The following is a 27,287-nucleotide window of genomic DNA, read 5'->3' on the forward strand; positions in this document are numbered from 1 at the left end:
TTTTTTTCCGTAAAAAAATGTTTATTGGGTTCTCTAATCAGTTTATAAATGCAGTAACATGTACAGCCCTGTAAATCATATCACAATGGTCTAGAACAAAAAGGACAGGGATGGGGAAGCATCAGCTGTGGTGACGATCAGAAAAAAGGGCCATACAAAAATCATCATATCATGCATATTGGAAGAAACCAAATGAACAAACTTTTAGTGTTTTTGTACATTTTTGTAAACAATATCCTTCTAGAGATATGAAAACATTTAGGGCAAGTAACAAAAATAAAGGATATAACAACATAAAGAGAAATGACAGTTTCTATGAGGCACCTAGAATGCAACACTGCTTGGCGTGAATGCTTTACAGACAAAAAAAGATAATACATTTTGCATTTCAACGAGTCAAATGCTCTTCTAGAAATTGTAAACACAAGCAGTGTTACATGATTATGCAAAATGTTTAACCTATACAAAAAGTATTTTCACTACATACATGAAKCATGTGTTGCTGCTTTCTGAAGCTTCAACAGTGATATGAGGTATATTTAGGTCAATCCTATCGTTTGTTTCGCTCAGCCTCTCGCTCTTTCTTTCAACGCATAGTGTGTGTTTTGGAGTGAAGTGGCCGGCCAGCCAGTCTTTTGTTTCCTGAGATCTGAGCAGATGTAGGAAGAGATTGACCCTGGCTGCCAGGAGAGAAAAGGCTTGAGCCACAGAAGACAAAGGCCATTGTTTATTCTCGCAATGTTTGAAGGACTGCATTTTGCTAGGGGGGGGGGGGGTTATAACGTGAAGTTGAGCCTATATCACCGAGGTTATTTTTCAGTATTAGGCCTGATTTCATAGGGTGAAGACTGAGGTGCAGTGAATACTTGCACTTTCAAAACATTCTGTAAAAATAAACTCCTGTTAGGTTAAAGACATGATRGGGCACTTTGGCGAGTAGCAAGTATTGTGTAGTTCATACATGCATAATATATGAGCAGAATGACTGTTTCCTCAATTGGCCATGAAACCCCAAGTTTGTAAGAGACRTTTCAGGAAAATGTGAGCCGCCATTTTGCTTACATCTACCCCCCCTAGCAATTAGAGTTTCAGCCCGTCGCCATTTGAGTGACAGCTAGCAAGACGCACACACAATAGAGCGAGAGAGCAAGCAATGACGTGGTGCACATATGTGACACAGTACGCAATATTCATGGACCACCTTTGGCTCGTGGGCGTTACTTTGAGAAATCCTGGCTAAAAAGTATACTCAAGTACCGGAGAATATCTTCAAGAATAAATAAAGGAAAAATAGTTTGATTTTTGCATCCAGTAGTCTTAGTACATCAGTGGGAATAAAAAAGTTCCATAACCATAACAATGGGTAACACACAAGTCTAACAAATCATAATTTGTACAACCCCTCCACCTGACAGTCAAAAACAGTCAAAAAGACTAACACAACTCTACATTGAAATGGCCATGGTCATACCCGTTCAACCCCAGTCGAACCCTCCCTACAGAACACCCTCTCTTCCACCCACCCCTCTTCAATTTTCTCCTCCAATTAAAAAACACTGTTTTGCACATCCTTAATTGAGTCGGGTTGTTTTTCGTTTTCAATTACGATTTTGTTTTTCYAAAGCGATTGTTTGATTTCCATTGCCAAAAAAAGGGAACAGCCAGGAGTGGAGGACAAACCGGTAAAAATGTGTGACAATATAATTGTTGAAATGTCGCTAATGAGGCCAGTGTGTTTCCATGTCACGGGCCACTGAAGGGGGCATTCCAAAGGGGTGCATGGCTAAACAGATATCACCACCTGACACGCACACAAACACATATATAAACAAACAAAACAAGGTCCTTGGGTTGAAACCTCTGTCTGTTGAGGCTGGGGTGTGTACACCATGAGTTATTGAGTGTATAAATATCCATGTTTGCGAGTCTTTTACACGTGGCCCTTTATGGAGGAAATGTGAGCAGTTGTTTTCACATTGACACAGAAGTACCATAACAAGTAGCGGAAAGGGTTTGATGAGGAAAACTGAACAGGAAGATCCATTGAAGTTGTTGCAGTCTTTTTGTTCCGCCCTCCTCCTGGGATAAATAGCAACAAAGCTTTGTAGTCTCAAAGTACACCTGTAAAACGTGTGCCAGTTGCATCTCATAATACAAAGTTCTTCTTATTACACAATTTTGCCTTAATTCCTGAGTAATACAATTCTTGTAACAGACAATATATAACTTTTTTTGCCATTTGAATTCTGGGCTTTTCCCTGACACAAACTTAATTATTATTATTGTAATTATCATCATTCATTAATACTTTACAACTGTATGATTGTTAAAAACAAGGGGTTACAGGTGAAAGAAAAATAATTAAGTTCATAACTACCCCCCAATTTTTTGTTTTAAAATTACATACAAATCTAGGTTTAGTTCATTTCATAGCAACTACACTAACAAAATAAAGACTAAATACAGATACAAAAAAATATCAAAAAATTGCATTTGAGGCCTTAAAGACCTTCCCTGGTAGAGTTCTGGTTATCAACATTTAATGGCAGTGTTTCATTTTTTTTTTTTATCTCGCTACAAGAAGAAAATGAAGGGTATAGGAACACAAAGAAAAACAAAACCCACAACTAGGTTCACCTATTTTTAATCCTTACCTGAAACTTTGGCTTGTTGCAGTTTTCGATCCTGTACTAACTGGCTCGCTGACATCAGTTAACAAACTGGTAAACCCTGAGAATTCTGACACAGTAGCCCGTATTCGTTGGTCGACCTCGGGCCCGAGGCCAGCGCTGTAACCCAGCGGGGTATGGCGGCCCAACTTGAACTGGGAGCCGAAGGCCTGGGCAAAGTTCTCGATCTGGTAGGTAGCCCGAAGGTCCACTTCCTTGGGTACATCTAGGTCGGCGTAGTTGCCGGAGCCGTTGCTCCTGTTGCCCTTGGCCCCCTGCTCCTTGGTGGCCCCGCCGGCGGCTGTCAGCTCCTGGGGTGTGAGCTGGAACCCATGGGAGTGGTGCTGCTTCTCCAGCTGCTCGGTAAGCTCCTGAGACGGGGTGAGCTGCTGGTGGCTAGCCGCCTCCAGGCCATTGAGGTGGAAGGCCGGCTGGGACAGGGAGCCTACCAGCATGCCGTAGTGGGACTTAGAGGATGACAACGAAGAAGAGGAGACTGTGGAGATGGGCAACGGCAAGGAGATGGATGGTGGGTAGCCACATTCCTGCGGGGATGTAGTGTAGAGATGCTTGTCAGGGAAGAGGGGCCCGGTGGGGCTGGAGCTGCTAGGGAGCAGAGGGAAGGGCCTGCTGGGACCCAGAGTGGGGAAGGGCCCACTGTGGCTGGTGCGCTCTAGGGCCTGCAGTAGGAATTTGGAGTACTCGCTCATCACCACCTGCTTGTCGCCGCCGTTGGGGGAGTCGTCATCCAGCTCTGGGGTGACAGGTGCGGCCGGCTGCAGGTCCACATGGTGCGGGCCACTGCTGTCGGTGAGGTCAAAGCTTACGTCACTATGGTGGTGGTGCGCGTTGTCTGACTTGTGGCTGTAATGGTCCAGCAAGCTCTGGAGCACCTCGTCCGGGATGCATGACTTGTCATGGTGCTTGAGGTCCAGGGGCAAGGCGTCCAGCATGGCCATGGTGGGCTCGTTGTGGTGGCCCAGCGAGCCCTGAATCACACTGCTGGACTGGGGCTGGCCCATGTGGAGGGAGGGTGCCCCATAGTCGCTGTTGGACATATGTTGGAGGTAGCGACGCTTCTTCACAAACTGCATGGCGTCGTCGTAGTTGTTGCTGGTAGCTGACTGGGCCTGCCTGGTGGCTGACTGGGCCTGCTTGGCTCCCCCACCGGAGGAGCCCTGGAGGAGGCCCATGGCCTCAAGCCCTGAGCCCACCGACAGCTCCATGGAGCCCTGCTTCTGAGACAGCAGCTTCTGCCCCCCGTCCTCCATGGAGTTGAGGGACTTATTGGCCTTCTTGAAGACCAGCTTGGGTGTGCGGCCCTGCATGCTGGGCCCGAGGTCGGAGCACTCCATGCCGTAGTCCTGCAGGCTTCCCGACGACACGGTGGCGGCCACAGTTCTCTTACGCTTGCGCTCGATGCCTTCGCCTGCGTTTTTGGACTTGCCCCTCCTGCGTCCAGAGGTGGCAGTAGCATTTCCCTGAGTGAGTGAGTAGCTGCCGTGGCCAATGTCTGCGTCGGCCAGCTGCAGCATGCTGGGGTCTAGGCCCTTCTTTAAGGCTTCTCCACAGGTCCGCTTGTGCTTTAGTAACCGGTCTGTCCTCGAGAAAAACTACAGGGGGAACGGGGGGAGATGCACAGTATTTTAAAATGTTCTAGTCACCCGATTGAGCAAATGGATAAACGACAACAAGATGTATTTGTCCACTGTTAGCCGGACAAAGTGCTCTCGAACAAGCGTTACTGTTCCAAACGGCTGTGATAACAGAGCACGTTGCAAGCATCCAACACTGTGGATTATCCATTATATTTTGAGCAAACAAATAGGCTAGATTGAGACAAACATCAGTGTGACATCAACAATTGGCATATTGTCAATCCGACCTGGGTATTTTAGTATTTGTACTTTCCTATAAAATGGCTGAAACCATTTTCAAATACTTATTTCCGAAGACATTATCTGAAATACTCTTAGGACCAAATAGACCTGGGTTTTAATGCATGGAGTGTTGACATGAGTATTTACAAATACATGCCAATATTCAACTACTTGAAATCTATGCCATTTTTCTAAATACTTTATTTTCAGAGACATTTTAATAAGTATTGAAATACCCTAAATAGTATTTGAACACAGGTCTGTTGTCAATCAAATACATGTTTCTGATTTGAGGGTAAAGCCTAGCTACCCTTGTGACTAACTGACCTGTTGGCAGGTGTCACACCTGTATGGCTTCTCTCCGCTGTGGGTCCTCTTGTGCCGCTCCATGTGGTACTTCTGGATGAAGCACATGTTACACTGGTCACAGCTGAAGGGCTTCTCTCCTGAGAAATTAATAGCACAACCGAAACAGTTGGAACCAAATTTACTCACTCAAAGCTAGTACTGAGCGATTAACCGATCTAGGTAAATGTTAATTTTTAAAAAACAATTGACTGACGTTTCAATTATTCGTTATATATAGTATATATATATAAAAAATTACTCCAAATACAAAAACACACACAACTAAAAATCTCCTCTGCCCAGACCCGCATGCTCACACCTCCATTCCTAGAGCCTGCATTATTGTTTGCCACATGGCCTTAAAATTGTACCAATTAGTTTCTCGGTCACCGACGCTATTGGAATATTTCAATAAAATCATTAGATTTTTCCATATTGTTAATGAAGGCGGAAGTTAAATATGTTTTTTTCAAGATGAGAAGAGAATCGTCCAGCCCATTGGGTCTCTCACTACATCCCCATATGCCATGTCTTGAAATATACAGACAGATAGAAGTATTACAATGTAAACTTTCGATCTGACAGGCAACTTCCTAGCGCCGCCCACAACTTTTGGACTTTATAGCATTCCCWGAAAGCATGGATTATTGAATCATTGTTAGTTTTACACTTGACATGATTATGCCGTTGTGCTGTAGAATCTCTCAATTCTATACATTAGTTTATACTGGATTAAGCGTACATTTTCATTAACTGTAATTTCTTTAGTTATACTCCAACTTCCTCTCAATCTTGTGCCAACATCAGTTCTTTTAAGTCTTGGTCCCAATAGCTTATATTGTTTTCTAAGAGATTGTCAGTTGGATATGTTCTCTCTGCAAAGTGTTGTATATCTTACCTATTTAGGGATGATAACCCTTAGTCGGTTAGCCACCGAAAATACATTTGACTTGTCATGCTTATCGGTCTATAGGTTAAGTTGTCTAATTTTGTGTGATGAAATTGGTCGCGTGTGTATTTGGTGTGAAAACACATTTTAACTGTAGAGGGCGCTAATACAACCAAGAATGCACTTGGAAGGTTTCACATCCGCTAGAGAACTTGTTTGGGAACTGAGGGGAAATGATGCACGCCAAACGCAGCTGTGTGGGACAATTTCGTTCAAAAGGGTGATGAAGTTCGCTGCAAGCTTCGCGACAGTTAATAAAAATGCAGCAGTAGTACCAGCACGATGAAGCACCACATCAAGAACAAACACCCGCATGCCATGTCGGTAGAGGATGGCTCGCAGCCGACCATCACGTCGATTCTAGCGGGGAGACGGTGTGATGCGTGCCGGTCTGAGGTGATCACACAGCTGGTGTGTAGAATGATTGAGCGCAATATGATGCAAATCAGTGGCTTTAGGGAGTTCTTTACCTTGAGCCAGAGAAATGCATGCCATCAAGAAGTGCGATAAATAGAAATCGAAAAGCATTATGAAGAGAGAAAAAAAAAGTGCTGAAAGTGAAGCTAGCCACAGTCGACAAGTTAGCTCGCACAACTGACTGTTGGACTGCGCTGACCATCGAGAGCAACATTACCATGACATTTCACAGCTTTGACGGAATCAACGGTCGTCCTGGGACTGAGTCTATCCATCAGACAAACGACGTCGCCGAGAAGCTGACCAGTGCTGTTGAGACATGGGGACTCGATGACCGTGTTGGCACGCGTCCACGATAACGCACACTTTGTGGCTGCCAATTCTCCTGCCTAACCAGCCTCCTGCGCACACACTTCAACTCACCATCAAGACAGCTTCACTATGTATGCGTGTCACGTGATTGTTGCAACTGGGAGGCTGGTTAGGCACTTTAACCATAGCTATCAAGGCACTGGAKGTCAAGCAAGTCCAAATGCAGCTGCCGCAGGACCACCTGATCCAGTCCTTAAGACACGCTGGACGATAGTCCACTTCGAATGGCGTACTGCTATTTGAAAGATAAAAACATGAACTGTTTTGAAAATAAATTGGAAATGCTAAATAATACAGTACCAGTCAAAAGTTTGGAAACCTACTCATTCCAGGGTTTTCCCTTGTTTTTACTATTTTCTACATTGTAGAATAATAGTGACGACATCAAAACTATGAAACACATGGAATCATGTAGTAACTGAGAAAGTGGTAAATCAAAATATATTTTATATTTGAGATTCTTCAAAGTAGCCACCCCTTGCCTTGATGACAAAGTAGCCACCCCTTGCCTTGATGACAGCTTTGCTGAGTAAAGGGTATGAATACTTACGTAAATCTGGTATTTCAGTTTTTTTATTTTGAATACATTATACTAAAATGGATTATTTAAAAAATCCCCCTCAGCAATCTACACACAATACCCCATAATGACAAAGCAAAAACAGGTTGACATTTTTGTAAATGTATTCAAAATAAAAACTGAAATACCAGATTTACGTTATTATTCATACCCTTTACTCAGTACTTTGTTGAATCACCTTTGGCTGACATTACAGCCTCGAGTCTACTTGGGCATGACGCTACAAGCTTGGCACACCTGTATTTGGGGAGTTTATCCCATTCTTCTCTGCAGATCCTCTCAAGCTCTGTCAGGTTGGATGGGAAGCGTCGCGCACAGCTATTTTCAGGTCTCTCCAGAGATGTTTGATCTGGGTTCAAGTCCGGGCTCTGGCTGGGCCACTCAAGGACATTCAGAGACTTGTCCTGAAGCCACTCCTGCATTGTCTTGGCTGTGTGCTTAGGGTCGTTGTCCTGTTGGAAGGTGAACCGTCTCCGAAGTCTGAGGTCCTGAGCAGGTTTATGTCAAGGATCTCTGTACTTTGCTCCGTTCATCTTTGCCTCAATCCTGACTTGTCTCCCAGTCCCTGTCGCTGAAAAACATCCTCATAGTATGATGCTGCCACCTCCATGCTTTACCATAGGGATGGTGCCAGGTTTCCTCCAGACGTGATGCTTGGCATCAAGGTCAAAGAGTTCAATCTTGGTTTCATCAGAACAGAAAATCTTGTTTCTCATGGTCTGAAAGTCTAAGTGCCTTTTGGCAAACTACAAGTGGGCTGTCATGTGCATTTTACTAAGGAGTTACTGCCATATGGCCACTCTAACATAAAGGCCTGATTGGTGGAGTGCTGCAGAGATGGGAGAACCTTCTAGAAGGAAAACCATCTCCAGAGCAACTCTGGATAGTGGCCAGAGTTACCAGCCATTTCTTGGTCTGACCAAGGCCCTTCTCCCCCGATTGCTCAGTTCAGCCAGGCGGCCAGCTCTAGGAAGAGTCTTGGTGCGTCCAAACTTCTTCAATTTAAGAATGGAGGCCACGGTTGTTAGGTACCTTCAGTCCTGCAGAATTGTTTTGGTACCCTTCCCAGATCTGTGCATCAACACAATCCTGTCTCGGAGCTCTACGGACAATTCCTTTGACCTCATGGCTTGGTTTTTGCTCTGACATGCACTGTCAACTGAGACCTTATATAGACATGTGTGTGCCTTCCCAAATCATGTCCAATCAATTGAATATACCACAGTTGGACTCCAATTAAGTTGTAGAAACATCAAGGATGATCAATGGAAACAGGATGCATGTCAGATCAATTTCAAGTCTCACAGCAAAGGGTATGAATACTTATGTAAATAAGGTTTATTTATATTTTTTATTTTAACACATTAGCAAAAGTTCCTAAAAACCTGTTTTTGCTTTGTCATTGTGGGGTATTGTGTAGATATTTAATCAATTCCAGTATAAAAATATTTAATAGATTTTAGTATAAGGCTGTAACGTAACAAAGTGGAAAAAGTCAAGAGACCTGAATACTTCCTGTAAGCACTGTAAATCACAAAGTGAATGCACAAGCTGCATTTTGAATGCCTTCAGGGACCAGCGCCTGCTGTTTCTGGGAAGGGGCCTTTACGGGTCTTCCCACACAATGTATGCATTCATGATGGCAATGTTGAGCATCCCCCAAAACACATACCTCCACCATTTTCTACCTGTCCATCCAACATTGTAATAGCTCCTCAGTTGATCAAGCCTAACCATTTTCTACCTGTCCATCCAACATTGTAACAGCTCCTCAGTTGGTCAAGCCTAACCATTTTCCACCTGTCCGTCCAACATTGTAATAGCTCCTCAGTTGATCAAGCCTAACCATTTTCTACCTGTCCGTCCAACATTGTAACAGCTCCTCAGTTGGTCAAGCCTAACCATTTTCCACCTGTCCGTCCAACATTGTAACAGCTCCTCAGTTGATCAAGCCTAACCATTTTCTACCTGTCCGTCCAACATTTGTACAGCTCCTCAGTTGATCAAGCCTAACCATTTTCTACCTGTCCGTCCAACATAGCTCCTCAGTTGATCAAGCCTAACCATTTTCTACCTGTCCGTCCGTCCAACATTGTAATAGCTCCTCAGTTGATCAAGCCTAACCATTTTCTACCTGTCCTGAGGTTAGCTGAGGTTCTGAAGGAGCTGCAAAATCTGGACCCATACAAATCAGCTGGGCTAGACAATCTGGACCCCCTCTTTCTAAAATTATCCGCCGAAATTGTTGAAACCCTTATTACCAGCCTATTCAACCTCTTTCGTATCGTCTGAGAGCCCTAAAGATGGGAAAGCTGCCGTGGTCATCCCCCTCTTCAAAGGGGGAGACACTCTTGACCCAAAATGTTATAGACCTATATCCATCCTGCCCTGCCTTTCTAAAGTCTTCGAAGGCCAAGTTAAACAGATTATCGAGCATTTCGAATCCCACCGTACCTTCTCCGCTATGCAATCTGGTTTCCGAGCTGGTCATGGGTGCACCTCAGCCATGCTCAAGGTCCTAAACGATATCTTAACCGCCATCGATAAGAGACATTACTGTGCAGCCGTATTCATCGACCTGGCCAAGGCTTTCGACTGTCAATCACCACATTCTTAAAAATCGGCAGACTCAACAGCCTTGGTTTCTCAAATGACTGCCTCGCCTGGTGCACCAACTACTTATCAGACAGAGTTCAGTGCATCAAATCGGAGGGCCTGTTGTCCGGACCTCTGGCAGTCTATGGGGGTGCCACAGGGTTCAATTCTCGGGCTGACTCTTTTCTCTGTATACATCAATGATGTCGCTCTTGCTGCTGGTGATTCTCTGATCCACCTCTACGTAGACGACACCATTCTGTATACGTCGGGCCCATCCTTGGACACTCCAAACGAGCTTCAATGCCATACAACACTTCMTCCGTAGCCTCCAACTTCTCTTAAATGCTAGTAAAACTAAATGCATGCTCTTCAACCGATTGCTGCCCGCACCCACCCGCCTAGCATCACTAATCTGGATGGTCCGGACTTAGAATATGTGGACAACTACAAATACCCAGGTGTCTGGTTAGACTAAACTCCCCTTCCAGACTCACATTAAGCATCTCCAATCCAAAGTTAAATCTAGAATTGGCTTCCTATTTCGCAACAAAGCCTCCTTCACTCATGCTGCCAAACATACCCTCGTAAAACTGACTATACTACCAATCCTTGACTTCGGCAATGTCATTTACAAAATGTCCTCCAACACTCTACTCAGCAAACTGGATGTAGTCTATCACAGTGCCATCCGTTTTGTATCATTGGCTGGCCCTCGCTACATATTCGTCGCCAAACCCACTGGCTCCAGGTCATCTACAAGTCTTTTCTAGGTAAAGCCCCGCCTTCTCAGCTCACTGGTCACCATAGCAACACCCACCCGTAGCACACGCTCCAGCAGGTATATTTCACTGGTCATCCCCAAAGCCAACACCTACTTTGGCCGCCTTTCCTTCCAGTTCTCTGCTGCCAATGACTGGAACGAATTGCAAAAAATAATAATAATATATATATATTTTTTTTTTAAATCACTGAAGCTGGAGACCCATATCTCCCGCACTAACTTTATGCATCAGCTGTCAGAGCAGCTTACTGATCACTGTACTTGTACACAGCCCATCTGTAAATAGCACACCCAACTACCTCATCCCTAGTTTTTTGTTTTGTTTTGCACCCCAGTATCTAGCACATCATCTGCACATCTATCACTCATGTTAATGCTAAATTGTAATTATTTCGCCTCTACGGCCTATTTATTGCCTACCTCTCTACACACTGTACATATATTTTTCTATTGTGTTACTGACTGTACGTTTGTTTATGTGTAACTTTTGTTTTGTCGCACTGCTTTGCTTTATGTTGGCCAGGTCGCAGTTGTAAATGAGAACTTGTTCTCAACTGGCCTACCTGGTTAAATAAAGGTGAAATAAACATATTAAATAAAAAAAGGCACAGGCTGTGTGGTACAAGGGTGAATGGTGGGACTGGGGGGGCAGACACTCCATGGAAACGTAGGCTCCCCTCTTGGGTGTGTTTCAACTCATCTCACTCTGCTCCCCCCCATGTTTCAGCATGAGAATGCCCCCATGCACAAAGCGAGGTCCATACAGAAATGGTTTGTCGAGATCGGTGTGGAAGAACTTGACTGGCCTGCAGAGAGCCCTGACCTCAACCCCATCGAACACCTTTGGAATGAATTGGAATGCCGACTGCGAGCCAGGCCTCATCGCCCAACATCAGTGCCCAGCCTCACTAATGCTCGTGGCTGAATGGAAGCAAGACCCCACAGCAATGTTCCAACATCTAGTGGAAGGCCTTCCCAGAGGAGTGGAGTCTGTTATAGCAGCAAAGGGTTGACCAACTCRATTTTAATACCCATGATTTTGGAATGAGATGTTCAACGAGCAGGTGTCCACATACATTTGGTCATGTAGTGTATGAGGGCGGTGGACATTCCATAGAATTGGAGAATCATAGTATAAATACATAGTTATTGTATACATTACATATATACAGCACGTGGGCATGTGGGCTGAGCAGACATGAACAAAAAACAAAGCAAAGTATGATTTTGTACTTGAGGTGCTATGTCTTTTTAGTGCAGAGTCCTCTCCTAATGTACCCCCAAAAAACKTGTGGATACATACATTGTACACATATCTGAAGAAAGACTGCAACTTAAGTGCTGTGTTTGGTTTGTATTACCTTATAAGTAAAAGTATAGAGGCTGGTGAGGGTCTACTTGGGGTGAATGGATCTCTTGAGAAACTGAAATGGGATGACTGGAGGTCCCACGAACAACTCAGAGAAGTGCCTGATACCCTCCCAGTCACCKCATCCCAATCCCCCGGATATTGCCCCTCTCCATTCTCACTAATACCCATCATTAAAATCTTAGTCATGACAAACAATGATTCCACATATTTTCCTAATCTGTCCAGAACTCTTATTCAGTTTACAAGTCCTACCATCCCATCGTTTACCAAGCTTGCCAGCCCCACCACCAAGCCAAGCTTATCACCACCTTCCCCTCCCTTACCGACCTAGGGCAAGTTTCTCCCAACCTCAGTCTTTTCCACCTCCCTTCTTTTCAAAAACATTTACACTCCTCTATATATCTACCTTACTCATTCTCCTTCACACACACTCTCCCACCCATACACATATTCACCCTGATTCACTTTCCCATTCATATGCACAGACAAATCTATAGAACTGACAATTAGACTAAAATGCTGTATTTCCTCTTTTTTATGGCATTTTCAGTGTCCATGTATCTCATTGGCATCAGCTAATTCTATCATTACTTCCTAGGGGGGAACAGTTACTTGGGGACAATATAATCTAGATTGTATTGGGGGGGGGAGAATATGGTTTCAATTTACGATAAGCTGTCTTGGGCATCACTGTAGGTAGCCTAGTGTGCACATGTTTTTTCCGCTTCTGCCTCCCCTCAGCCCTCAAGTGGAAAGGTTTCCTGCAGCATATTCAGGTGTTCACTGGCACTTAAACTCCCTTCTCTGTGTTCACTTACATACCCACAGTACTGCCGGGAATCAGAGTTAAGACCTTTTTCCTCTAGTGACTGTCTGATCAGAATTGTATTTCTTCCCTTAGCCTAGCAGACAGGTCCTGGACGAATTGAATGGACTGGCCCTTGATCTCCTTTCCCCCATGCCCTCAGAATGTTGACTTTGGTCTGACAGTTACACAGCTTAAAGATTACCATGTAAGGGTATTTAGAGTTCTTCTGCTTCATGCTGATCCGATGTCATCGCTCCAGATCCTCCATTGATACATCCACACCAAGCTCCACCGATATCAGCTTGATCACGTAGCTGGACAGGTCCCTTTTCCCCTTGTCTTCCAGTAGAGACATTCTTCTCATATTTGGTCTCGATCGGTTTTCTCGCTGATCCAGTTAATCTTCTAAAGTTTGCACCTTTGTTTCCAGGATTCCAACTTTGTTGTCTTGTTCGTCCACACTCATGCCCTGTATATGCATATCTGATACAAAAGACTGCTTTCCCTTTTTAAAGAAGATTGTTTTGGTGAGCATTGACAGCATTTTAGCTATGTTTTCCTGGATATCCTTCAGCTGTTCTTGGAGATGAAAATTTATTTTAATTCCATTTCGTACTTTTTCCCCCTGTAAGCTCAATAAGCACATTGCAGTTTCTCAAGAGATGAATCAGATCGAGCCCTAAATGTGCTATGTAGTAGGGAGCTGTAGTTTCAAACAGGCCAATCAATATTCTACATAGTTGAAGAAAATGTGGGAATTAACTACAATGACCGTAATCCATTGCGAGCATACTTCTCCATCCTGCGTTTCTTTTACGCCGGCTGTGTAAAAGAGAGACGAATGCACGAGAGGGATACAGAGTAGGTGCTTGAAAAACAAATGCCAGTCCCACTAAGCCCAAACCAGATGGGATGGCGTATCGCTGCAGAATGCTGTGGTAGCCATGCTGGTTAAGTGTGCCTTGAATTCTAAATAAATCACTGACCGTGTCACCAGAAAATCACCCCCACACCATCACCTCCATGCTTCACGGAAGGAACCACACATGCGGAGAGCATCCATTCACCTAGTCTGCGTCACAAAGACAGGGCGGTTGAAACCAAAAACCTCAAATTTGGACTCATCAGACCAAAGGACAGATTTCCACCAGTCTAAAGGTCCATTGCTTGTGTTTCTTGGCCCAAGCAAGACTCTTCTTATTATTGGTGTCCTTTAGTAGTGGTTTCTTTGCAGCAATTCGACCATGAAGGCCTGATTCACAGTCTCCTCTGAACAGTTGATGTTAAGATGTGTCTGTTACTTGAACTCTGAAGCATTTATTTGGGCTGCAATTTCTGAGGCTAGTAATTCTAATGAACTTATCCCCCGCAGCAGAGGTAACTCTGGGTCTTCTTTCATGTGGTGGTCCTCATGAGAGCCAGTCTCATCATAGCGTTTTATGGTTTTTGCAACTTCACTTGAAGAAACTTTTGAAGTTCTTGACATTTTACAGATTTACTGACCTTCATGTCTTAAAGTAATGCACTGTCATTTCTGTTTATTTGAGCTGGTCTTGCCATAATAGTGCCATCTTCTGTATACCACCCCTACCTTGTCACTACACAACTGATTGGCTCAAACACATTAAGGAAAGAAATTCCACAAATTAACATTTAAGGCACACCTGTTAATTGAAACGCATTCCAGMTGACTACCTCATGAAGCTGGTTGAGAGAATGTCTAGAGTTTGCAAAGCTGTCATCAAGGCAAAAGGTGGCTACTTTGAAAAATACCACTGGTTGGTTACTACATGATTCCATGTGTGTTATTTCATAGTTTTGATGTATTCACTATTATTCTACAATGTAGAAAATAGTAAAAATAAAGAACAACTCTTTAACGAGTAGGTGTCCAAACTTTTGACTGGTACTGTAAGTGATAAGCAACAATGGGGCAGTCACTACCATCATGGGACTTATATTAATTGCTTAATTCTGTATTGTTACAGCATTCAATCCACAATGCGAAGAGCATTAGTTAAAAAAAAAAAAAATTATCATCAAAACCAAAATAGAAAACCCATGATTATTTTTGAATAATCTAAACGACCTCAAAAAGCATGAAATGCTCAGCTGAAACATTTAAAAATGCACACTGGGTTCAATTTCATTTCGGGAAGTAAACTGAAATTCCAATTTTGCCTCTGAATTTGAGATTAGTTCTTGAATTTAAATGGAATTGACCACAGCTTTGACTGTCATATGTTAAGGGCAAAACTCACCGCTGTGGATCTTCTCATGCCGCTGCAGCAGATACTTCTGGATAAAGCTCATGTTACACTGACTGCACCGGAAAGGCCTCTCACCTGTGCGATCAGAAATACAATCACCCACTCTCCACATTAATTGACTATCAGTGAGGGAAAGCAGAGGTTGGCTTTACTCAAGAAGGGTGGGGAGTGTCAGTTGATAAAATTGGATCATTTGGAGTAACACTGCAGAAGAAGACAATGTTAAGTTAAAGAGTGAAATCCTAAAGGGATGGTTCCCCCAAATGACACATTTAGATTGGTTTCCTTACCTTGAAATCATAGGACAAAAACAGCAATCCACACTTTGGTGTCTTGTTTCCCGAAACTAAAGCGTGAATTGCAATCTCTCCTTGTCCATAGATCACTTTCAAGGTAAGGACGTTTATATATAAATTTGTAATTTGGCTGAACATTCACTTTAAAGACAAAAAATAACAGAATTTCCCTTTGCGTCAATGAGTCAGACCTCCTGCAAGAAATGTGAGTCATTTACATTACCTCAGCATTTAGAGAATATTCATTGCATCACACAAATGAGCACCTCCATGCTACCCAAATCAGGGATATTGGGTACATTTATTTTAATTCACCTGGTGCCTTGGGTGGGTGAGGATTTCAGTTTAGGACCAATAGATTGATCTAAAAAGTACACACTTCACCCACCCAGTGCAAGTCACGCTAAAACAAATGCAACAAATGAACAAAGAAATCTCATGCAAAAATCAATGAAAGCCTCTCACCTGTGTGAATGAGTACGTGTCTGCGGAGGTGGTAGGAGCTGCGAAAGGCGGCGTTGCAGTGCTCGCAGATGTGTGGTTTGGAGTTGGGAGACTGGCCGCCCCCTTCGCCGTCCAACATCTGTGCAGGTGAGCGACAGAATGAAAAGTCAGAATAACACGGTTGTGCTGCTACGTCGAAGTATAAAAAACGTGGTGTGAGGGGGTTGACATGACTACCGCAAAAGTGAACTGTTGTACGACATTTTGGTGGCTTTGACAATTGCTTTGGCAATGAATGTGAACGCTAGAGATGTGTTGGGTTCTACCTTGTGTTCTCCACGTTTTCTTCTGGCTTTCCCTTCCCCGTCGCTCTTCCGTCTTCTTCCCGACGACTCTTTTGTCCCTTTCACTGGTCTTCCAGACACCTGAGGACAAGGTTGGTCATGTAGACAGATACCATACACAGTGTGAATATTCTCAAAAGGAGCTATCGGTCCTATACTGATAACAGATTTCTATCTTTAGAGAGGGATTCATGGATCTGACATGGGTAGGATGTAAAAAAATCTCTGTTTTTGCCCGAAAAAGCACTTTATTATAGACAGAAATACTGCTCAGTTTCATCAGCTGTCTGGTCTTATACGATTCCACAAGTGAAGAAGCCCAGAAGTAGAGGTCCTGGGCTGGCGTGATTACACATGGTTAGCGGATGTGAGGTCGATTGGACGTACTGCCAAATTCTCTAAAACGACATTTGAGGCGGCTTATGGTAGAGAAATGAAATTATCTGGCAACAACTCCATACATTGCTCCGTTCATCTTTCCCTTAATCCTGACTAGTCTCCCAGCCCCTGCCGCTGAAAAACATCACCACAGCATGATGCTGCCACCACCGTTGCTTCACAACAGAGATGATAGCGATGGTGCAAGGTTTCCTCCAGACGTGAGGCTGCAGAGATGGGAGAACCTTCCAGAAGGACAACCATCTCCACAGAGGAACTCTGGAGCTCTGTCGGTTTCTTGGTCACCTCCCTGACCAAGGCCCTTCTCCCCTGATTGCTCAGTTTGGCCAGGGGTCCAGCTCTAGGAGGAGCCTTGGTGGTTCCAAACTTTTTCCATTTAAGAATGGAGACTGTGTTCTTGAGGACCTTCAATGCTGCAGAAATGTTTTGGTACTCTTCCCCAGATCTGTGCCTTGACACAATCCTGTCTCGGCGCTCCACAAACAATTCCTTCGACCTCATAGCTTGGTTTTTGCTCTGATATGCACTGTCAACTGTGGGACCTTATATAGACAAGTGTGTGCCTTTCCAAATCATGTCCAATCAATTGAATTTACCACAGGTGGACTCCAATCAAGTTGTAGAAACATCTCAAGGATGATCATTGGAAACAGGATGTACCTGAGCTCAATTTCGAGTCAAATAGCAAAGGGTCTGAATACWTGTGTAAATATAACATAGCAGTTATTTTATAAATTTGCCAACATTTCTAAAAACGTGTTTTTGAGTTGTCATTATGGGGTATTGTGTGTAGATTGATGAGGTGAAAAAAAAGGCTGTAATATAACAAATATACATAAATAAAGTAGAGCACCAAGATGGGTGCCTCTAAAACGTTGTTTGAAATACAGCCGCACCGACCGTGCCCATTGCCACACCCACCACCTAAACTCCTTTTTGATACAGAAAAAACACTGGGAGTACCAAAGTGGAAAACGATAAAAAGCATACGTAACCAATCAACAAACTATATTTATTGACTGATGCCCCTTATCAGCCACAAACTACAACGCCCACAACAAACTTGGCTTTCTCACCAGCTCTCCAATTCGGCCGTTGCTGAGGTCATGCAGGAGCATGTTCTGATGGTTGTGGTGGTGGCCTCCACCAAACTGCATCTCCAGCATCTCATTGCCCTTCCGCATGCCCCCTCCTCCGCCACAGCTGCCACCCAGTCCTCCTCCACCATAGAGGGGCACACGGTAATCCAGCTCGCTCATCCGCTCCTGCTTGATGCCCATGCCATGGAGGAAGCCGCCGGCGTGGGGAGGAGAGTCACGTTCCTTTTTTAGGATAATCTCCTGGGGTTGGTTGCCCCCCATGACTGACTGCGAAGTCAGGCAGGTGAAGCTGGTGACGGGCGGCAGGTGACTAAACATGAGCATACCCGGGGCGAAGTTGGGGTCCATGCCCCCGTTGCTTTGCAGGAACTCGTTGCCTAGCTTGTCTTGGATAATACTCATGGCAAGTGCAGGAGGGGAAACACTAGATGGGGCCAGGTAGGGGTCTCCTTAAAGAGAAGGGAAGAGAGTCAGAAGTTTACATACTTAGATTGGAGTGATTAAAACTCGTTTTTCAACCACTCCACAAATTTCTTGTTAACAAACTATAGTTTTGGCAAGTCGGTTAGGACATCTACTTTGTGCATGACACAAGCAGTTTTTCCAACAGTTGTTTACAGACAGAAAATMTCACTAATAATTCACTGTATTACAATTCCAGTGGGTCAGAAGTTTACATACACTCAGTTGACAGGGCATTTAAACAGCTTGGAAAAATCCAGAAAATTATGTCATGGCTTTAGAAGCTTCTGATAGGCTAATTGACATCATTCGAGTCAATTGGAGGTGTACCTGTGAATGTACTTCAAGGCCTACCTTCAAACTCAGTGCCTCTTTGCTTGACATCATGGGAATATCAAAAGAAATCAGCCAAGACCTCAGAAAAAAAATTGTAGACCTCCACAAGTCTGGTTCGTCCTTGGGAGCAATTTCCAAACGCCTGAAGGTACCACGTTCATCTGTACAAACAATAGTACGTAAGTATAAACACCATGGGACCACGCAGACGTCATACCGCTCAGTAAGGAGACGCGTTCTGTCTCCTAGAGATAAACAAACTTTTGTGTAAAAAGTGCAAATCAATCCCAGAACAACAGCAAAGGACCTTGTGAAGATACTGGAGGAAACAGGAAGAAAAGTATCTATATCCACAGTAAAACAAGTCCTATATTAACATAACCTGAAAGGCCGCTCAGCAAGGAAGCACTGCTCCAAAACCGCCATAAAAAGGCCAGACTACGGTTTGCAACTGCACATGGGGACAAAGAATCTACTTTTTGGAGAAATGTCCCCTGGTCTGATGAAGAAAAAAAAAATAGAACTGTTTGGCCATAATAACCGTTGTTATGTTTGGAGGAAAAGGGGGAMGCTTGCAAGTCGAAGAACACCATCCCTACTGTGAATCACGGTTGTGGCAGCATCATGTTGTGGGGGTGCTTTGCTGCATGAGGGACTGTTGCACTTCAAAAATAGATGGCARCATGAGCTAGGAAAATTATGTGGATATATTGAAGCAACATCTCAAGACATCAGTCAGGAAGTTAAAGCTTGGTCGCAAATGGGTCTTCCAATTGGACAATGACCCCAAGCATAGTTCCAAAGTTGTGGCGAAATGGCTTAAGGACAACAAAGTCAAGGTATTGGTGTGGCCATCACAAAGCCCTGACCTCAATCATATAGAAAATTTGTGGGCAGAACTGAAAAAGCGTGAGCGAGCAAGGAGGCCTACAAACCTGACTCAGTTACACCAGCTCTGTCAGGAGGAATGGGCCAAATTTCACCCAACTTATTGTGAGAAGCTTGTGGAAGGCTGCCCGAAACATTTGACCCAAGATAACAATTTAAAGGCAATTCTACCAAATACTAAGTGAGTGTATGTAAACTTCTGACCCACTGGGAAGGTGATTTAAGAAATACAAGCTGAAATAAATAATTATCTACTATTATTCTGACATTTCACATTCTTAAAACAAAGTGGTTATCCTAACTGACCTAAGACAGGGAGTTTTTACTAGGATTAAATGTCAGGAATTGTGAAAAACTGAGTTTAAATGTATTTGGCTAAGGTGTATGTAAACCTCCAACTGTATCAGGCTATGTATAGATCCACGTTATGGAAACATCTTGAGTGAGATAATAAAGTAACAGTCAAGTTTGGACACATCTACTCCTTCAAAAGGTTATTCTTTATTTTCACTATTTTCTACATTGCAGAATAATAATGAAGATATCAAAACTATGAAATAACACATGGACTCTTGTAGTAACCAAAAAGTGTTAAACAATATATTTTATATTTGAGATTCTTCAAGTAACCACCCTTTCCCTTGTTGACAGCTTTGCACACTCTTGGCATTCTATTTGTTTAACATTTCTTTGGTTAGTACATGATCCCATACGTGTTACATCATAGTTATGTCTTCACAATTATTCTACAAAAATTGACACGTTAAGTTTGCTGAAAATAAACGCAGTTGACAGTGACGTTTCTTTTTTGCTGCGTTTATTAGACGAGTTGTTTTCTCCGGCGGCTATTTGCAGGAGAGAAAGAATCTAACAAAACAGGACAGTTATACTGAGGAGGATATAGGCTGCAAGCCTGCAATCTTGTTGTAAGGTATTGGTTTAACCCTGACCATAGGGCTAGACTGGCCCCAGGTGAATGTAGTCAGTGTGCTTACAGTCATCCATTAATTACTTGATTGAATTTATTGGGCTTCGCCTATCTGGAACAAAATGCTTGAGTAATTCTTATTTCTATGGAGTGAGGCTATGAAATAYTGTCTGGGTTAAGGTTATCAAGCTAAACCTGTGTATTGTGGTTCCTTTCAAGACCTTTTAACACCACTTCTCAAATCAGATCTTATTCGTCACAAGGGCCGAATACAACGCGTGTAGACTTTCCCGTGAAATGCTTGATTCTTGTTTAAGCWATTTGTTAGCAAATATAATTGGCTAATGTTCCATGTAGCATAYCCCACATTTCCAAATGCCTGGAGGCTATGGCTAAATAAAATTGCCATGATTAGGCTATTAACCACTGACTAAATGGCAAATATTTAAAGAGGGACACATTTAGACTAAATTGCCTAGCCCACTGCTATCGTGCAAAGTGCAAGGAGAGGTTATCACAGCAGCGAAGTGAAATCAAGGCCATTACTAGCCGTGCCAAATATCTCATCGGGTCAACAAAGATTGAAGAAACTACTTTTTAAAATGTTTTCATTAAATTGAACCTTTATTTAACTAGGCAAGTCCGTTAAGAACAAATTCTTATTTACAATGACGGCCTAGGAACAGTGAGTTAACTGCCTTGTTCAGAGGCAGAACATATTTTTACATTGAATCCGAGCTGACAATCTAGCAACCTTTCAGTTACTGGCCCAACGCTCTAACCACTAGGCTACCTGCCGCCCACTTCAGTAAGCTACGGCAAAGCTTAACTGCTTGACTCCACCAAAAATGGAACAAGCAGCTGTGGCCAATAACCGATCCTCCTACTAGGCCTATCATAAACGCTTTAAGACAAATGAAAGTTTTGAACYGTTGCCTATTTCTCAAATGTTCTAATAGCCTACGAAGGTACGGTTGTCCTAAAGCTGACGTTTTCTAAAAGCTTGCTTGAGCCTGTTAACTTCTTATGGCTGCAGGGTCAATATTGAGTAGCTTGGATGAAAGGTACACAGAGGTGCCCATAGTAAACTGCCTGCTCCTCAGTCGCTAATATATGCATATTATTATTCGTAGTGGATAGAAAACCCTCTGAAGTTTCTAAAACTGTTTGAATGATGTCTGTGACTATAACAGAACTCATATAGCAGGCAAAAKCCCGAGATTAAATCCAAACAGGAAGTGGGAATTCTGAGGTTGGTCGATTTTCAAAACAGCCCCTATTGAATACAKAGTGGGATATGGATGAGTTTGCACTTCCTACGGCTTCCACTAGATGTCAACAGTCTGTAGAACCTTGTCTGATGCCTCTACTGTGAAGTGGGGCCGAAGGAGACAGGAAATAGTCAGGTCTGCCATGACCTCATCATGCTTTGACCATGCGCGTTCACATGGGAGGGACCTCTGTTCCATCGCTCATCTGAAGTCAATGTAATTCTCCGGTTGGAACGTTATTCAAGATTTATGTTAACAACATTCTAAAGATTGATTCAATACATCGTTTGACATGTTTCTACTGACTGTTACTGAACTTTTTGACATTTRGTCAGCTTTTAGGGAACACGCTTCGTGACTTTGGAWTTGTTTACCAAACGCGCTAACAAAAGTAGCTAATAGGACATAAATAACGGACATTATCGAACAAATCAAGCATTTATTGTGGACCTGGGATTCCTGGGGCTGCATTCTGATGAAGATCAAAGGGAACATTTATCAATGTAATTTCTGGTTTATGTTGACTCAAATGGCGGCTAATTTTATTATATTTTTGAGCGCCGTCTCAGATTATTGCATGGTTTGCTTTTTCCGTAAAGTTTTTTTGAAATCTGACACAGCGGTTGCATTAAGTATGAACCAGATACTTTTACTCAAGTTGTATTTTACTGGGTGACCTTCACTTCAGTTATTTTCTATTACGGCATCTTTACGTTTACTCAAGTATGAAAATTGTGTACTTTTCCCACCACTGCTTTTAAACTACACCCAAACCATGGGCTAAACCCAGGCCAGCCCAACACGAATTAATAGCCATCACTAGCCGGCTAACACCCGGTTACTCAACCCTGCACCTTAGAGGCTGTTGCCCTCTATACATAGACATGGAATCACAGGTCACTTAAATAATGGAACACTAGTCCCTTTATTAATGTTTACATACTGCTTTACTCATCTCATATGTATATACTGTATTCTATTCTACTGTATTTTAGTCAATGACACTCAGATAAATGCTTGTCCTAATATTTATATATTCCATATGTGTGTGCATTGTTATATTCCACTGCACGGTTGGAGCTCGGAACACAAGCACTTTGCTACACCCGCAATAACATCCGCTAAATATGTGTATGTGACAAAAAAAATCCAAAAAATGTATTTGATAATATCAGGCACATTTTCACGTCACATTTCTTTAGAGGGCAGGATAATTACATGAGAGTCTACTTGAATTAACACAAGCAAGCCTTCATGACCTGGCCTCTGTACATTTGTATAGAATCAGCTTGATTTTATTTAACCAGGCAAGTAAGTTAAGAACAAATTCTTATTTACAATGACGGCCAAATATGGACGACACTGGGCCAATTGTGTGCCGCCCTATGGGACTCCCAATCGCGGCCAGATGTGATACAGCCTGGATTCGAACCAGGGAGATGCAGTGCCTTAGACCATTGCGCCACTTGATTCCCTCTGTCGAAGCTTGGAGCCTCTTTTTTGATATTTTCAGTGGTATCGGTAACAAATACACACCCATAAACAAAATTAAAATACAGGTTCATCCCCTGGTTTGACTGATCTGGCAGAGTTACTCCACCTCAAGAATTCCATTTGGAAAATCGCCCAGCACACGCATAGTCAGGCTGACTATCTCTTGTTCAGGCAAATGAGAAATAAGTGCATTCAGGCTATCCGGAAGGCCAAGTTACTAGTTACTAAGGAGCTGTTCTCTCTGTGGGTCTAACCCCAAGAATTTCTGGAAAACTGTTAAAGACCTAGAGAATGAACCCTCCTCACAGCTGCCCATGTCCCTTAATTTTGATGATGTGGTTGTTACTGACAAAGAGCATATGGCTAAGCTCTTTAAAATCACCACTTTATTAAGTAAGGATTCCTATGCGACTCTGCCATGCCTCCATGTCCGTTCAACATTCCCTTATCTCCCACCCCTTCTAATGTGACTATCCCCGATGCGCGTCCATCTTTTCCCCCTGCAGGTGGTCAATGAGTCCAATGTGCTCAATTAGCTCCTTAAACTTGACCCCCAAAAAACATCTGGGTCAGATGGTTTAGACCCTTTCTTCTTTAAGGTTGCTGCCCCTATCACCGCCAAGCCTGTCTCTCCTCTCTGGGTAGGTTTGCCATTGCTTGGAACGCAGCCACAGCGCATCCATTACTTAAAAGGGGGAGATCAAGCTGATCCTAACTGTTATAGGCCTATTTCTATTTTGCCCTGTTTATCAAAAGTGTTGGAAAAACTTGTCAATAATCAACTGACTGGCTTTCTTGACATCTATAGTATTCTCTCAGTACGCAATCTGGTTTCCGCTCAGGTTATGGATGTGTCACTGCACCCTTAAAGGTCCTCAATGATGTCACCATTGCCCTTGATTCTAAGCAATGCTGTGCTGCTATTTTTGAATTGGCCAAAGCTTTCGATACGGTAGACCATTCCATTCTTGTGGGCCGGCTAAGGAGTATTGGTGTCTGAGGGGTCTTTGGCCTGGTTTGCTAACTACCTCTCTCAAAGAGTGCAGTGTATAAAGTCAAAACATCTGCTGTCTCAGCCATTGCCTGTCACCAAGGGAGTACCCAAGGCTCGATCTTAGGTCCCACACTTCTCAATTTACATCAACAACATAGCTCATGCAGTAGGAAGCTTTCTCATCCATTTATATGCAGATGATACAGTCTTATATTCAGCTGGCCCCTCCCTGGATTTTTTGTTAAACGTTCTACAACAAAGCTTTCGTTGCCCTTAACCTTGTTCTGAACAGCTCCAAAACAAAGGTCATGTGGTTTAATAAGAAGAATGCCCCTCTCCCCACAGGTGTGATTACCACCTTTTGAGGGTTTCGAGCTTGAGGTAGTCACCTCATACAAGTACTTGGGAGTATGGCTAGACAGTGCACTGTCATTCTTTCAGCACATATCAAAGCTGCWGGCTAAAGTTAAATCTAGACTTGCTTTCCTCTATGGTAACAGCAATCTAAACAAATCCCCAAAACACATGTAAATATTGGACTTTAAATTGAGCCTTCCTGTATTATACTTATGCTAAAAGGTTTATATTGTACTGAGACATTTATTTTGTTTGTATTCTTATATTTTCTTATTGTTGTTGCAGTGTTGAGAATGAATCTGCAAATAAGCATTTCGTTGGACGTGTATACAAAATAACGTTACCTCTGTCTCAAACCACCTTGTGCTCGCCTATTACCAATTAGACATCACCATAACATTAGGCCCATGTGGAATAGTGTGTGCCATTTCGCCAGCGTAAGACAAAGTTGCATTTTGTATCATATACAGCTGGGATTGTAGCCAAACAAAAAACTGRGCTGCAATGTAAAATTTGCAATGGTATATTCTCATTCAAATGACACTAAGTGACAATTACTTCAACTTTATTACAGGGGATGTGAACACCATGAATTTGCTGCCCTTGGCAAAGTGAGTATACGAATAAAGAACCATTGGTAGGCTGGACACATTACATTTTTAACAATGCTTTTTCTGATTWAAAAAAAAGTTCATTGCATCTGCCGTGGAGCCCAGTTTCATAATATTACCATATGTCCCAGCTGGTTGCCGTAGTTTTGAAGTAATCACGAAAAAAACAGACCTCGTTTTTGGGCATTTTTCACGCTGCCAGCTCATATTAGTTCTATTGAGCAGCGTGGCACCAACTCGCCTTCCGAACGTTCTATTCCCAGCTTATTGTTCTACCTRACAATGCTTGCTTTTGTTGGCAATGAGACCTGCTCACGTTGTTTGTAGGTAAAATGTAAACAACTAAAAATGACTTATGGAACTCTGAGGTCGTCCCATTGTTTCCTATAGGGAAATATAGGTATGCCTGTCTATACTACAATGTGTATATTTAGATTTTTTTTTAATTGGACACCATTTTAAATCATGAGAATCTCCTCTTTCTAACCATTTAAGGCTGGGCAGTGTATTCCGTTGTCATCAAACGCTAGCCATGAAATGTATTTTGCCCTTGGAACGCTGAACTCCCCCTATTGTTTTCCTATGGAGAGGCATGCTGTTATATTTCGACAAATATCTCGCAATGTGCAAATTTATATTTTTTTGAAGTCGAACACCATTTTAATGATGAGAATCTCCTCTTTCTAATTATGTAAGGCTGGGCAGTGTATTCRGTTGTCATCAAACGCTAGACCAGAAAGTCAGAAGTTGCCATTTGTTTCCTACTTCCTCGTTATGTAGACATAAGCACACTTGGCACCATCGAGATGCGAATGTTTACTTTATACACAAGTTATTTTMTCCGTTTCGTCCTAAGAACAGATTGTAGTGGTAAAATTTAAAAAAAGGATAATTGTTTTGGTGCCATTTAGGCGAAATGGAATTCTAAACGTCACTCCAGCCAAAACAGTCTCTTCGACGTTCCGTTAATTTGCTATGGGATCGGGCTAGTGTTACAGCTCAGCCAACCTTCTTTTGACATTTTATAGCCTTGGGTGAATTTAGACTCGTTCTATTGTCCAGTTTACCATTGGCTGAAATCGCTACCTGCTAAATTGTACATCAAATTACACGGGTCCGCTAAACTAGACTAAAGCAACCCATATTTTACCACGGATTTAGCCAGAATTTTGTCTAACGTCATTGGGGTAAAACTGCTAGCTGGCTTACAATTCCAGATGCCTCGAATGGCTCAGACACAATATTTTGTTTAGTCTAGCCGACCATTTGGCTACGCGACATTTAATTTTATGGTAAGCGGATGGGCTTTTGTGATGCATAGCCAGCAGCTAGCTAGCATGCTACAAATGGCGTTAGCTGTCCTGGTCAACTGTTGATACAAAGCACGCTTCTGTCACAAATACAATACTATCAAAACGCAATAACACAGATGACAACAAATCGACTCACATTATGACAATAGACGTTAAAAGGCGACGGCTCAATCAAGAATGGGTACGCGTTAGTAAACTAGTTATCCTAATGCTAATTCGSCATATCAAACCATTGTATCAAACTCAGGTAGCTAGTAGCTTGCTAGTCTCATGCTGGCAAAACATTAGCCAGGGATTCAACGTTACCGCTCGCACGACCTAATTTGTCRAAAGGAAATATTTGTCTTATTAAAACCCAAACACTAACGTTAGCTAGTTACCGGTATAATAGCAGCACGTTTTATTTATCCGTTTATGAAAGAAGATAGGCTTGCTGTCCTTGGCTGGGACGACGCTCGTGAAATAAAGTCGGACTAACAAACGTTAGCTTGATAATTATCTTTGGCGCTCGACCCTATTTATCGACATAGTGTTAACAAGCTAACTCAGCATACCTATCTCTAATTATAGCATTCCTCAAGGTTTGCGGTGCACGTTAACTTTAGATCACATACTGCAAATAGTACGGGTGCTATGAGCCAAATGTCTGCTTACCAGTTAGCTAACGAGCTAGCCGCTCCAACTGAAACCCCACATTATGGCCCATGCAACAGAGAAACAATGATGCTCGACTGAGTGTATCTCTCGCATGCTGAAGCGATTTGCGTCTGACATTTCCACCGCTTATAACTTGACAAATTTCAACAAAAACTCAGAAATAAAGGTACATTTCAATAAATAATTACCTACACATGACCGCGACTGGCTATAAATGTTGGTATTTTCTTCTCTTGTTCGTTCCTTTGAGGTGTTATAGACAAAACATTGTCGTCTTGCGGCCGATGCTTTCTTCCATCTTGTCCAGGCGCGGGGAATTCTGGGTCTAGCGGACGGGTAGTGAGAGGAG

General features: G+C 42.9%; 1 protein-coding gene across 1 annotated transcript; it reads right to left on the reverse strand.

Annotated features, from left to right (window-relative positions):
* On the reverse strand, window positions 1-27,287 carry LOC111976572 (zinc finger protein 281). Its single transcript, XM_024005506.2, has 7 exons — window positions 27,127-27,287; window positions 17,604-18,076; window positions 16,111-16,209; window positions 15,806-15,923; window positions 15,036-15,119; window positions 4,877-4,995; window positions 1-4,282 (listed from the first exon to the last, which is right to left on the reverse strand). The coding sequence occupies exons 2-7, from the start codon at window positions 18,027-18,029 to the stop codon at window positions 2,651-2,653; spliced, it is 2,478 nt and encodes an 825-aa protein (XP_023861274.1). The 5' UTR covers window positions 18,030-18,076; window positions 27,127-27,287; the 3' UTR covers window positions 1-2,650.

Source organism: Salvelinus sp. IW2-2015, linkage group LG17 (genome assembly GCF_002910315.2).
Source record: "Salvelinus sp. IW2-2015 linkage group LG17, ASM291031v2, whole genome shotgun sequence".
Lineage (NCBI taxonomy): Eukaryota > Metazoa > Chordata > Actinopteri > Salmoniformes > Salmonidae > Salvelinus > Salvelinus sp. IW2-2015.